The 16081-nt window shown below is 31.5% G+C and overlaps 1 protein-coding gene across 2 annotated transcripts in view; it reads left to right on the forward strand.

The window, feature by feature from the left end:
* Positions 1-16081, forward strand: part of LOC147066042 (sodium/potassium-transporting ATPase subunit beta-2-like) — a 92094-nt gene that overhangs the window by 73031 nt on the left and 2982 nt on the right. For both annotated transcript variants that reach the window (XM_085955541.1, XM_085955543.1), the window contains exons 2-6: positions 3747-3887; positions 10637-10756; positions 11264-11445; positions 12177-12287; positions 12852-13017. In XM_085955541.1, coding sequence (XP_085811667.1) covers positions 3747-3887; positions 10637-10756; positions 11264-11445; positions 12177-12287; positions 12852-13017 — 720 coding nt within the window. The remainder of the gene's footprint in view (positions 1-3746; positions 3888-10636; positions 10757-11263; positions 11446-12176; positions 12288-12851; positions 13018-16081) is intronic.

Raw genomic sequence — 16081 nt, forward strand, 5'->3', positions numbered from 1 at the left:
AGTACCGTTAAGTACCAATATTTTTTCTGGTTTGCTTCCGAAGTTTCTACAGTATTTTCTGTTTTATTTTTGAAGAAAGTATTATATAATTGGGTTTTTACGTTATTGTTATTGCTTTCATTTAGATTCTTCTGTTTATATTTTGCCTGCTGGGATTTATTATTATATTAAATTATTTTATTTTATAACTTTTTTCAATTATTGTAGGGCGGGCCCGTAAATACAATATAGATGAGATTTATTCATTTTAACGTAGTCCATATAAAATACAATTTAAAATAAGTTTTATGAAAATTACTGGCATACTATAAAAACAGATTCGATTATTGTTTATAAAAAGTCCGGTTTGATCTAATACTTATAAATCTAAGGATGGGTTATTGTAAATAGGTTTTCTATGAAATGTGGTTAGTTGGGAACGATGTTGAAAAGCTGTCAAGTTTGTATGCACGACGTGGCGATAAAAAAATGTCGGCGCTAGCGGGCGTCATTTAATGGCGCGAAAGGGAAAAATTTGCACTATCATGACGAGTAATTGAATTTTCAGCCAGAGAACGTACCTTTTAATACATTTCGTAGTTAATATCTAGGTTATGTAATGTTGAAAACTATACCTATGGTTCATATATTTCGGCAGTAGGTTATTTATAACATGTTTCCAAGAACGTTAAATATTATTCTGGCAGTATTTTAAAATATACGTGTACTATGTTATTTAAGTTAAACCATGTATATATTATGAAATAATATGAAAATTATCAATGCAACATTTGTCCAGTATTTAACATAATATGCATGTTGGTTCAAATGGAAAATTTAATCGACAAGAGTTACACTTGTCTAAAATTTGAGTAAAAGCATGATAAGTTCAAATAATTTTTTTTTTTACTGTAATATAGTAATCTAGAAACAAAATTTTCTGTACGCTAAATCATTAAATACCTATCCATGACGCAAAAGTATGTCATACAGTTTTGTATGCAAACCATTGAAGTGCTGCACAGTATTTACATATTTATACGTGCATAAGTGTGTGTGTAGTATGAAATTCCTTTTTCGCGAGCGAAATTATTAAAATTTTATTCAAATTCATCAATAATATTCCAGCGAGACATTGGAAGCTGATAAAAACGTAGTTCATAGACTTTTCATATTTGAGCATGTAAGTGTGTATGTACATACACATGCATATATTTACATAGATACTATACCATCATCGTTGACTCTTTAATCAGGTTTATATCTTGGCTCACCTTTCGAAGAGGTTTCTATAGATTTTTTACTAGAAATCATTGTTAGTCACTCGCTCAACCTACTAAATCCACGGATGAATAGACGTAGATCCACGAAACCATGAATGTGGTTTCGAATCCCGTCTATAGAAAAAAATGACGCATGCATTGGGATAGTGTATAATAATAATTTTTCACGAAGACGTAGATATATTATATCTTCTTCACTTTGTGGAGGCTTACAAACACGAGAAAATGGAAAATTATTATATCTCTTCTGTTTACGAATGCCTAAAATTGTATACGTATTTTATACTAAACAACTAGTATGTCAAATTCATAATATGAGGTTATTAGTTTCAAAGGCGGTTATTTCCATATTCCGTCATTTTGAGGTAATATAAAAAAAATCCACCTTTCATGTAGAATACAATAGAAATAGATTACTTTGTTTTTGTAAACATATTAGTAGCGAATTAAAGCGAATAGTGAACTAAAACGTCAGTAAAGACGTTAAAACTAATAAAATGCACGTCTAAAGTTATTAGAAAAATATAAAAACAGCAATTAATGAATATTAACGACACTGACATTGACTTCCGGTTAAATATTATTTTACTAAATTTGAAAGTTGAGAATGTACGTACTACGTTGGAAAAGTACTTATAATATCAGAATCAAGAAAAATCTCAAAATTAATAACAACGCAGATAACCAACTTTGAAACGAATAGTTTCATATCAGATAAATTTTGAAATGACTACTAATAACGTATTGTAAAATATACCGACGTCATCCAATTAACTAGCAATGTTTAAAAATGGGCCAATCAAAAATACTTGCTTCACTAATTGTCGGTAGGTACAATAGAAAACGCCGTTAATTTGCCGGTAAATTGTCCGTTGTGCGAGGGTTACTTCTTGAGTAGAAAAATATCTCGCGCATAAAAAATATTTCGTTCACTAAAGCTACTGCTATCTCAATTTTAGAGCATTCGTAATGAGGGGCTGTTTTTGGTGACCTGTATATTGTATAGAGACCCCTCGGGGGCGCGAGGTTGGCGAGTTTGGGTCGATCGATGGCCTTCCCCGCCGCCCATAGCCACGGAGGCGCCGCCTGAGCTACACCACGGCGCGGCGTCTGCTGTTTTCACCGCCCCTACATTATACTCCGCTCCCGTTCTGTCTATTTGTTTTTGTTTTTGGATTATTTAGTATCTAGAGTAGCAGGCACGTATACTTTTTTTCCATTCGGGCCGATCGATGCATCGGTCGAAGTTACCTCACTGATATGAGATATGCGTATAAGAAGATATTTCAGCTTTGCAAACACATAAAACTAATCCACCGTATGAGTGCTTCCGTAAAACAATTCGATTATATTAGCAAGTAGCAAAACTTTGCCGTTTACAAGAAATAAAACAAATTGGAACGCAAAATATGGATACCTTGCTAACATGCGATTTTATTCGTTAAAATGCTATTCACACGATGCTTTATTCTTTGACGACATTCACGTCGGCGTTCAATATTTGTGTAAAATATGCTGACATTTATTTGTAATATCAGAAGAAAGTTAAACATAATCTCCACGACATACTATGATTAGACATATGGGCAATAATAAATTCAAATAAAGAAATATCATGAATCGATTATTTAGTAAATTTTGTACCTATATTTATTTTTAAATCCTACATTCTTATAGTGTTTATTTTGAGTAGGTATGTTTATATCATAATCATGACAATATCAGTCACTCTTGGGTTCCATGCTTCTGGATCAAGGCTTCTCCTTACCTTCTCTTCCAATTTTATCAGTCATCAGTACTTTCGCTAAACTAGATTATCTGCTAGATCTTGCGGGCTCTTGGTAGTTATTGATAGTTTTTTTTAATATTTATTGGGTACGACAGGATAATTATTCTATATTACGAGTAAATGTACATTTTATCTTTATAGTGTATCCTACAGTTTTGTTTGTTCTTTCATCCATTTATTCACTTTTAATCCCTGCGTGTTATCTGCAACAGACATCTCTCCATAACTCGTTTATATATTTTTTGCTTCGTCGGAACATTACTTTGACGTATAACTTGAAGGATGATTTGGCCGTCTAACAGCTTTCCTCTATGGCTCGGCTCCATCTATTTCGGTATTCAGCAGCATGCAGAGCTTGTGATAGTGGACAGCCAGTGGTATTCATGATTTGGTCCATCCATCTGTGTGAGCTATTTATCGATATGTTGAAATACCATGGTATTTTATTTCCAAACTAATTGGCATCTTCTCTAAAGGTTATAATACCAAACAACGGAGAGTTCAATTAAGGCAAACCGTATGTCTCGAATCAAATTGTTTATATATGTACATTTAGCAAAATTATACGAACAAAAAACATTCCATCATCCATTTTCTTCGAATTTTACGATACAGAACAATTATTTAAAAAAAAATCTATCTTTACTTATTGTCCATACAACTGTATAAATAATGTTTTTTTTCCTTTGTTTCAGCCAAAATAATATTATTTTACCTGATCTTCTATGCGGCGTTGATCGGGTTCTTTGCCGCGATGCTGGCGGTCTTCTACCAGACTCTAGACTACCGGACGCCGAAATGGCAACAGGCCGAATCACTCATCGGCAGTAACCCAGGTGAGAAGACCAACTACAAATCTACATTTATAAGTGTCTTTGTCGTCCAGTTTCCGATTCAGGAAACCGTTCAAGTTATACCCATCTATCAAAGGACGATTATTCCAATTATAAAGTGGCAGACGCAGAAAGCCAGATTGAGTTCAAGCCACTGGACAAAATGTAACAACTGGACATGATGGTCTTGCCTTCTCCGTCTTCTACTTGGAAATTCCAGGATACCAATTATATTCTCTGGAAGTGACAATAAAAGAAGTCCTCAATTCGGTCTGACCTACAGTAATTGTGGCCTTACCTTTCAAAAAGTTTATGGCGTCTTACGACGAACGAGAAGGTCTCTGTATCAAAGGTTGATGATACTATCACAAAATAAATCACGCACATTTTAGTGTACGCCAACATACGTCTCGAAAGACTCTCACTAGATTTTTAAAGGGAATCTTATATTCGATTTGCTATGGTATACTCCCACATAACGAGTGCACACACAGACGTTGTGGATAGTCGAGAGGAAAGATTGATTCAGGGGCCGGCTCCTTCAGTGAGGTATAGGCGGCAAAGGTCCACATTGAATTGTATACCCAATGAAAAAGTATTGTAATATTATATAAAAAATTAGATTTAAAATATTATGATGCACGTGAAAAAGTATTTATATCCACGGGTATCTAATTTATCTAAATATGCCTTTATTCCCAAAATTAATATAACGATGTTTTCAATAATATTATTTTATGATATTCATATATTTTATGACATGAAAAAATCTTTATTTATAATATTTATATGATGAAAAAAGACCGAGCATTACAATAGAACAATGTTTCCCTACACACTGCATAGTAGATTGTTCAGACTTCATTTACAAAGATACGCCAAATTCTTTACCGATTTTCTCCAACTTTTATAAAGTTCATTTGAAGCTTAACTGCCAGACCCGAGTTAAATCGTCAAAGCATGTATGTCGCATCAGGCCATGGACGAGTTAACTCGTACGTTATTGTAAACGTCATAACTTGTGAATAAACAACTGTTTTTGTATATTTTTTAAACAATATTAATCATGTTCGTGTGAAAATATTTACGATAAACTCGAGAAACATGTTGGTTTGGTAATTTTTCACAGATATTTATCATTCTGTTCTGATTTCATATGTTTTAAGGGATTTATTTTATTCCAAGTAAGTCCACATAATAAAAATTGGCTGGCAGTGATAAGGTTAATAATAGTTATACAAATAATATATAGGTGGATACTGGAGGTCAGAGGTAAAGTCAATCTAATGCCCAATTAGTATAGTATTGTACATCGTGAGATATCTGTAAGTTAGTCAAACATCTGACTTTTTCTATAAAGCGTGGTCGCCTTTTCATGCAATTAACATAAGGTGAGTATCACTAGCGTCTCGGCAGACCAAAATCCGACGAACTTCAATGAGTTTAATGCCCAACGTCATAAATCGGATTAATAATAAGTAAATGCTTATAAATATAGGTAGGTACTGTAGTTCGGTTAACCGTCTGACGGAAAATTTATAATTGATTTCATTCCAGAGGATTTCTGATTAATAATATCGGTTAGATGAAGGAAAGATGTACTCACTTAAATAAGATCGGTTATGCCAGAATTTGTGAGCAAGGTATTATTTATGAGTCCTCGCATAACGGTGGGTATAAATAAATGTCAGAAATTCTTCGGGGTCAAAATGGAAGGCGCGGGGTTAAAACGAACAACCAAAATTTTTGATGAATATTTTTCAAACTTTTTTTTTTTGGGAAGTGTAGATACGTAAAGCCTACATTCACGCGGTAAAAGGGAACCGAGAAAAATATAATATGATTCTTTATCATGTTATGCGGTTAGGTTGTTTTTTTATAACAGATTTTTTCCGTTTTCATTTGTTTTTCTTTTCTTTCGTGTGATAGAATTTCACAATAGATGGTGCGATATATTTCGTCATTTTAAGAAATAGTGAAAAGCTTCGATAACCAGAAACACATTTAAGGTACCTATCGAATGTGTTTGGAATAACATTTTTGTCGTTATTAATAATTTGTTTTTAGTATAATAATAATTAGTATTTCTAAAATATAAATCGTCCCCTTCTATGTCGGTGGAAGCACGTATTATGAAAGTTGTTCACTATGTTATTTCCGCTGTTACCTGCAGGTTTTCAATGACCTTTAGCCTCTCCCCTGTTCGCGAAAGTTATGTGTATTAATAGGGGACACTATTTCTATTGAACTAAACATCTGCTAAATACAGCAATAATCTCGACCTGGCCGACATACAAGTTAGTCGCACGTGTTAATATAATGAAAATTTTCACTAGGTTACACAATACAGTAAGAACTAGGTTATATCGTATTTAATTTTATATTAAGTACACTTACCAGTTATAATTATAAATCATCAATAAAGTAAATACTTTATGTATTTAGCTACAAATAATTTTATAAACATTGTGTAACGAATGGGGATAATTTTAAAAAGTTATTTCTATTTATAATATTGGTATATACTTAAAAAAAATATTATCTATATTATTATTAAATATATTATCCACTGCTAAGGCCTACTCTAGTTCCTTTAACTCTTTTCGGTGTACAGTTCTTTGCTGCTACGTACGTACACTCACCGAACCTAATGAGTTTGCCCTGATCCCTGTTGATCCATGTAGTCATTGTTTAGTGTACAACTGCATGGTTATATTTGTATTTATAGCGGTTGTCCACTCGCAGAGTGATCTGTCCGGTCCATTGCCATTTTATCAGCATGTGCGACCTCTATAATATAACGTACTCTTGTCTGTGTCATTAACCATCTGTTAAGAATTACAAAATACATATAGTAGTTAGTATTCCTTAAATATTTCAAGTACATAACGATCTAGGTTCTAATTCAAAAACAATATATTATTAGATTCAAGATCTGTTTTAATCCTATTTTAGCAAGTATAAAAAATGATCGCGAGGAAATAATAATATAATATTTTGAAAGTATTTATATCAGTAAGTTTATTAATTAACTTTATGAATGATTTACGATGGCTTACACGTTATACTATAAATATAAAGAGATCGTACCGTGACACGATTATGTTGTTATTGTGTTCAATGAATATATGAATGGCTTATATCGTACACATTCCCAACATGAACATAAAATGTATGGGAACAAACGCGAGCAATTCATTAACATGCAGTCAGTGGAGTATCTATGAGAATAACAAAGGAACCAAAATGAATATTTGACCCGGACCCGACCGGCCGGAAAATATGGGCAGGATTTTCGCAAAGGTTATGTGGGATAGGATACGCGTACGCCTCTCACTAAGCCGCACCAGCTTGCTGCAAATAATTCAATGTGGGGAATATAATCCTTTGCGGTATAACATCTCGTATATAATAGCCGGGTGGATATTCAGTAGAGGATTTGGATAAAGAATTAAATGAAGAAGGCGGACGATTGTTAAAAATATAGCTCTATTCTATTCTATTAGTACGGCACAATAAAGAGTTTTTCTTAGCGGCCCACATGCCCAACGTAGGTCGAAATGGAGATTTTATGGTATATTCAAAGCATTAGCCTGAACATTCCTTAAATGTTGTAGATAATCTATTTTTATAATTTTGAAGCTTTATTATCCTTTATATTTATTTTAAACATTCGGTGCCTGCATAAAGTATTTTTATTAGATGAAATAGTATTCTTTTAAACCTCTCGAACTAATTTTTTAGAATATAGTCATATTTCAGTACAGTAAAATGGGCAAGATTACCACGTTTGAAATGCATAAAATGCCTACTTCTTGTCAAATTTGGGATCACAGACATTATAAAATATAATTTTTTATCGTAAATGTTTCACTATATAATGTTAACATTAATTTTACTAATGGTTTTATAAATGCGTTTAAAAATTAATAAATCTAACAAATCTTAACACCACTGCACATGGATGTACTGAAATATGACTAGAGAGTGAGAGGTTTAAAAGAATACTATTTTATGCAATAAAAATACTTTATGCAGTCATCAAATGTTTAAAATAAATATAAAGGATAAAAAGGCTTCAACTTTATATAAATAGATTATCTACAACGTTTAAAGGATGTCCAGGATTATGCTCTGAAAATACCATAAATGCTCCATTTTGACCTACGTTGAGCATGTGGGCCTTTATTACAGCTGTGAAGATATATGGATTTGAATAACGTTACTTTAATTTTTAATATTTATGTGTGTGAAAAGTAAAGTGAGATCGATCTGTTTTTTAGGGTAGAATGTGTCAAATTAACCGTGCTGCATAATATATGAGTAAATAGGAAAAGGTGGTCGAATCGAATAATCGTCATTAAATTAGTAAATTTTACACATAAACATAGTTATAATACCTAGTCATTTTAGAGTTATATCTCATTTACTTTCGCACACATTACTCGTACAGCAACAAACTTTTCGTTTCAACATAATAATGTGGTTATATATCTAGTTTTAAAACAGAATATAAATACTTGTGGAGTAACATATCAGTCTGTATATTGATGTACTCGCGGTGGTCCGTCTCTCAAGCCATGGGTCACTAGTTCAATCCTGTTTGTGGCTGGGGCAAAAATACACCATCAATGTCTTTTGGGCATATAGCTAACACCCATTCAGGTTTCTTTTTTTATTTTGTGGGAATATAAACTAAGTAGTTTGACTTATTTGTTTTAAATTATGTACTGGCGGCAACGACTAAACAATTGACAAAAATAAAAGAAAATCAACGTACACCTGTATTTTCCGTTAGATTGGGAATTAATGTAATTGGAATTTCAAACAATTGTCTAAAAATAATAGAATCCCGTTATGGAGCAAATTGGAAAGCAACAGGATTTAGATTGAATTTCTTTCTCGCGATAAACGTTGCAAGAAGTGCGCGCCGCACATCTTATCCGGAGAGACGTTCATTTTTGTATGCTAAGTGCGGACGTTTTCTCCAAATTGTTTTTTATGCCCCGCTAAACAGAACAGATACGATACTGGCGGCATCCTATTCTAGTAAATTAATTTAGGGGCCGGCGCGGCGTTTGTTTCAGCTCGAGTACCAATCCGAGGACTCGCTGGAAACATTTTAGTCTTTTAGAAGTCTCAAGTCAGCGATTATGTTTTATATTATTACATTTTATATAAGTATTTAAATTTAATTCTTATATTAAAAAAAAACAACAACATCAAAACCCGGCGGGCATGCACTGCACAGTAGAACATATTTTATTTTTGCGCTGGGCACATTTAATGTTAATAACTGTGAAATAAATATTTTTAGAAATGTGTTAATAAATTTCATATTTACTTATTGTGCAACTTAACGAATAATTTTAATTAGTTAGGCATCAGTTTGCGTTATGCATATTTAAATCAAAAATTTGCAAACGTCGATGAATTCATGTAAGAATTTACTTATAGTCAAATTTTTATAGCGTGTCACTTGACGAAACAAATGTTCTATCTTTCGTTTACTAAAAACTTACAGCCTCAAATAATAAAATACTATAGGTGCTTTCAGACATAGTATTCTATTTTTTTCGTCCATATAATGTTATGAGGATCAGTCCGTGTAGGAAAAAAGACAGTGATATTTGTGTTCGCGAAGTGACATGCTAAGCTGTGGGGACTAGAATTATTCTGGCAAACAAATCCTACTACGGTTTACAGAGACTCCTCTCAAGAAAAACTTAAATACAGTTTTACAAAACATTCATAAGGCCAATATTAACACATGGATTGGAATGCAGAAGCTGATTAAAAGTATGAGAGCAAAGTAGATATTTTTGAAAGGAAGATACTGACAATGATTTTTGGAGCCGTGTGCGAAAAAGGTGAAGGTACTACCACGAACTCTATGCGCTATATGATGATTCCCTGTCTCACATATGAAATTAGGGTGACTCAGTTGGGCAGATCATGTATCAAGGAAAGAAGTTACCAAACCACCAAAGTTGCACTCATTGAAAAAATCAGAAAGGAATTTGAGGGTCAAAAAACTTGGATTGCATTGGTTGGCAGCATCCCTGAGGCTAGGGGGCAATAGAGGAATGTAGACGTTTCTCGGAGATGATCAAGATTCACACTGGGTTATAGTGGTGATGATGATATTACAAGTTGTCTTCGTTATTATAAACATTTAATATTATCTGGAATAATAATACGCTAATCTGATAGTTATGAACGTTAAAAAAGAGTATAGTTTTATAAAATAATGTAGTTTAATTAATCGGTAGAATATTGATATGGTGTAATTTAACAGCTAATTAACATTACTTCAATTTAGTTCAATTTAGTTCAGTCGAATGAAGTGGATGAACTTTTTAGATAAAATTTCCTATCAAGTACATTAAAAGCTCGTCCGTTCGTTATCCTGAATTCACTTGATCGGACTTTTAATGCGATTACGTGATAATAATTTCCACTTAATTAATCAATGATTTTATGATTGCAGTATAAAGGATTTTGTTTAATTCAAATAATATGACACTGTTTAATGGTTTTTATGTTTTTATAGTTATGAACCAGTTGTTATAATATATACTTATTGATATCATTTCAGAAACAATTGTGTCTATATTAATCTTTATTATATCAGTGATTGATAATTTAATGAATATTAAAAAAAAATATCAATAAAGAGTGACGAAATGAGTCATGTGTCAAATCTTCTTGCATTCTTGAAAATATTAATCGTTGGTACTGTTTATTTTCAGGTCTTGGATTCCGGCCCATGCCACCGGAGTCCAATGTTGAGAGCACACTCGTCTGGTACAAAGCTAACGATGAGGGGAACGTCAACTACTGGACCAATGAAATTGACAATTTCTTAAAATGTAAGCTTTTAAATGTCGCCTAGTTATTTGATTTAATAATTATTAGATGAAAGGTGACTTGTGATATTTTAGTATTTATTATCAGGTTCTTTACGTAATACACATACATAATCGTTCTAGGTAACTAAACCTAAAAAGATAAACAGGGAAATAAAGGAAATAATTATTATCTTTAGGTATTCTTTTATGTGTATTGATAACGATCATATGCCAATATAAACTAAAATACATTAAAGTGATTTTCACAATATATCTCACTTATGAAAAATTTTCTGTGGCAAGAATGTCAATGGGTAGCATTGTAAATTTAATTATTGGTATTATTCAAGTTGATACATTATTTTGAGCCAATTTTTTCTGTAATTAAAACAAAATGATTCTATTTTTGATATGAATTATGAAAGATAAATAAGACATTTAAAAGGTTTCAAGTCAGAAAATTTCTTTGAATCTCATAAGGAATATTAGATAGTGTCAAGATTATTAACGGAATATTTTGATTTTCAGTGTACTTAGAGGATGACTCGAATGCGCTAGGGGCCGACAACCGCGTGGCCTGCGACTACGAGAGACCGCCACCAGCAGGAAAGGTGTGCAACGTTCCCGTAGACACCTGGAAGCCGTGCACCGCGAAAAATAATTATAACTATCATAAATCAGCGCCGTGTATATTCCTCAAGCTGAACAAGGTAATTTCTAACTATTTTTATATATCTAGCTTAGCATTCTAACATAAAGTAATTAAATGAATAATTCACAAGATTTGAAAATGTAACATACATAATTTGAAAGTAAATTGGCCGTAATCTGATACACGTGGGTTCGAGTCCCCCCCGGCGTCATATTTAAAAAAAAATATATAGTAGGTATACTTCTAAGGTGTTTTAAAATTATGTATGTTAAAGAAAGATTAATTTAAAAAACATCAACAATATATTTTGACATATGTTTACTACATTTATCATCGAAATCATAATTTTTGGAAAGTTAGATTGGTTCATCTTCATAATTTTGATTGGCAATATTAAGAGATTAGCAATTATTTATTTTGTTAATAGATAATAGATAATCTACTGTTATTTTTTAGTTTCTAAAATTCGAGTTACAAAATGCAGATCAATATTGTAATAATACTGAGTTGAATTATACTGCTTTCTTAATTAATTAATTAAAATACTCATTGAGTTTCCTACCATTTTACGGATTACTAAATTAATGAGAAGTATAATTATTATCTAAATTGATTTCCAGTAGACTTTTAAACTGATGATACAAAGATTTATACAATAATCATTTTTGAAGCATAATCCTTAAAACACCTGTATGGATTGACGATTTAAAAAATATATTTAAATTATCAGGCTGGTGAGAAAATATATTAAGTGCCCTTTTGAACAAAAACATCGGTTTAAATTTTCAGATTTATAATTGGAAGCCCGAGACATACAACAACACAGATGCACTGCCATCAAAAATGCCTGAAGACCTGAAGAAGCACATCAATAGTGAAAAAGCTCACCCTCAAAGGGCTGTAAGTGCACTTTTTATTTATCCAACATTATGTAATTTTAAGCATTTAGGATTCGTTTCAACATATATATAGAAATAGGTCATTGGCAAAATTTCACAAAAAGTTTTTTTTGTCTATGAACATAATATATTATTAATATAAATTTTACTATTGAATACCTACTGTCTTAAACGTTATACATATTGCAGTATTGTAAATAACTATTATTTATATCAATTAACTACAACTGCATATTAGATTAAATTAATTTTCATTATGCAACTGGAGCTACAAACATGACACTCTTATTTGATGGTATAAATTCAACATGTGAAATTCTAATATGCTAGTCTATTGCAAAAAATACAAAAATACTCCAAAGTGAAATTATTTACCCATAAAAGTAATAAAATACCTAATACCAATGTCACTTTTGGAACATTTCCTCAATTTTAAACCAACTCATACTAAAACGATATTATATAATGTTCATTATTTTTGTTAATTCGACCGATTCCATAATTTTATAATGCAGAACCAAGATTTTTATTAATATACTATGTATACATTGTTTCGTTTGTCCAGGATACTGTGTGGGTGTCATGCGAGGGTGAAAACCCTGCAGACATCGAGAACATCGGCGCCATCCAATACATCCCGAGGCGCGGTTTTCCGGGTTACTTCTTCCCGTTCACGAATACGGACGGATACCTCAGCCCCCTTGTGGCTGTTTTCTTCGAGCGTCCTAGGCGTTAGTATACTTGTTACATAATTTTAATTACAGCTATCGTATTTTTTAAACATGTTTATGGTCGACGAAAACGTATTGATACCTTTTAACATGCATATTGTATTAGTTCATAATACAATACTATCTTAGTAAAATATATATTATTTATATGACCATTTCAAGAACAAGAACTGACTTGATGAAAACAATCATATGCGATCTCCACTTTTCGTCACGCTGGTATATACATGCAATTTATTATTCTTCTTCTTCCGTATCAGGTATTCAGTCAGATCATATTAACACTAAACGGTGCCTTGAAGAATCTATGTCGATCGACAATTTAGAATTAGCGATTAATTTTGTGTTGAAATAAATTGAAGAATTACTTCAAACACATAATGTATTGGTAAGTATAGTTTATGGTAGCATAGACTGCAATGTCTGCTGAAGAAAAATATAGTTTTTCATATAAATTAGAAATTTAGTGATAATTTAACATATATGTAGTTATTTTCATTATAATCTAGATAATAAATAACATATTTCCACTAGATAAAATCTATGAAATGTGGTTGTCAGTAAATATCCCAATAATATATTATTATCTGATATTATACGGTTTTAATAATAATGAATAGCATGAAAATTATATTCATTTATATATACCTGTAACCATCGATAGTGACATTGATAAAAAAATACATTAATACAGTTTGGCAAACTGAATTATCAATAGTTTTGAAATCCGTGAAATTGATACAACAATCAACTTGAAAAAAATATAGTTGCATAGTTTTATCAGTATAAAATTTAAACGAAAATGTTTGTGAGGTTAGAATCAGTTTTCCGGCAAAAATAATATGACAAAAGCGAAAAGGGGCAGTAGTGGGCAGTGATGCGCTTGCGCGCGTGCGCACCCACTAACCCAGTGACGGCGCGTCGCGGCGCCTTTTCCGCCCGTCGCACGTGACGCGATATTGATTTGGTCGATGCGCGCGATGTCCATTCCAAACACATTCGCTCCTCTATCGCGGCCCCACATCTCGCATAGTCTGGACACACTTTCTTAACATCTTAATTGAAGTGGAAATGCAGCGACGTTTTTGTGCCTTTGGATCAATTTGTCTGCAGTGGATTTAAATTTAAAAAAAAAATATATTATGTTACGGACATTAGAGGACACGTGAAATATTCTTTCCATCCACTAAAAATATGTACAATGATAAATAAAACAAATATACCTAATAATAATTGAATAGAAACTAATACATAAAGTTATTTAATAAGAATATTGTATTATTATGTAATCGGTAAATTACAATACTTTGTACAAACAACACAGATTTTTTACAATATTAATTATCTAAACAAGCTAAATAGTGTAATTATGTTTTGAATAAAATTCAATCATTTGTATTAAACTAGATCCTCGATTATTAGGGACTAATTGGGGATGTAGGTAATCCGGATAATCGAAAAAAAACATAAATATTAAGGAGAGAAAAGTACATTTTGTGTGAACAATTTATTTTGATAATTTTTTCAGATAGCTTCAATGAAAATATTTTTTAGTAAACGAAATTCAATTACTTATTGATTTTTGATTAAAAGTAGCTATCCTTTTCGAAGCTGCCAAATCACGAATACTTACTTAAAATATATAAGTTATCTTGGTTCACATTCTTCTATATCAGCGTTGGTGAACCTTTTTACGTACGCTTGCCAAAATTTCCAAATATAATTTTTTGACTCTGACGTGCCGACCAGTTTTTCTTGGGGAAAATTGGTTTTTTAAGAATTATATTTAAAAGGTTTAACAATTATTACTACAGTTGCAGTTATTGCAATTATTCTTTCTTCTTGTCTTGGAGTCTTGAGATTCTATCTTTCATTGTGTTTTTAGCCGAAGGCTTACCTTTTATTCTTTGAATTAATTTTTCCTTATTTTCAAAAATTTCAAAGATATCCTTGAACCATTTTTACCATGCTCCTTCACCATTCACCATCACTAAACGGTTTTCCATTTTTAGCGATTATGTCTGAGGCAACATAGCAAGTACCTAGCTATTATGTTTGAATGAATTCCGATAAATTTCATTAGGCTTGTTAATGCAATATTTTTTATATTTTAATCGTTCGATCAATAAATTCCTTAAGCCCAAAGCATAACAATATGCAATTATATATTTACATTAAACTTAATATTTATTATACTATTTATCTCCTATTTTTCATACAATACGATCTGTCATTTATGCACGAATTTCGTCGTTTCCGTTTACGCATCGATTGGTAAATAATATTAAAAACCGAATAAAATACGCATGGCCCTGTCGCCACTAACATTATATAAGTATTTATTTGTAATTTTTATTGTAATTTTTTTTTTAATTATTATACTTATGTTTTTTCTCCTCTTTAAAATAAAACATTCGCATGCCATGCAAAATCATCTCGCGTGCCATAGGTTTGCCATCACTGTTCTAGGATGTGTAGGACACTTTACATCCATCCTTGGGAATTATTATATTAAAATATTTTATGTTTAGATTAAATAAAATAAATAAACTCCATTGGCAGAAGACGCTTGATTGAATTTCAATTTAAAACAATTAAATGGAAAAGTACAAAACCTAAATCAATTAGAATTTTTTTTTATTCAAAACGGTGAATAATTTATTATTTAATTTTCCAAATGTACATTTAATTGACATTTCTTCAACTGAGGAAAAATGGATTTATACCAATTACATGCCAACATTATTGATTGAAAATTATTTTATTAAATATCAGAATTTATTTAAATATATTGTTTACAGGGGATTATAACGAATAAATAAAATAAATAAGTATTAAAAAAATTAAAAAAAACGATATAATCTTTTGATGACTTAGTAAAATCACACATTTCTTATTCAAATTATCATTCCATAAAAATCACCAACATAATTTTGTACTAGCAATACATTGTCGAGATTGCGCTCTATAGAACACGTCATATTTCCGATTTATTCTACCAATATTTTTTTCAAACCTTTTCTGTGTAGATTTCCGATAGATCTAGATACTAGATAGTCTATTT

This window comes from Rhyacophila brunnea, unplaced genomic scaffold (assembly GCF_057557595.1).
Source record: "Rhyacophila brunnea isolate RB1 unplaced genomic scaffold, BYU_Rbru_1.0 scaffold_5, whole genome shotgun sequence".
NCBI classification, from domain to species: domain Eukaryota; kingdom Metazoa; phylum Arthropoda; class Insecta; order Trichoptera; family Rhyacophilidae; genus Rhyacophila; species Rhyacophila brunnea.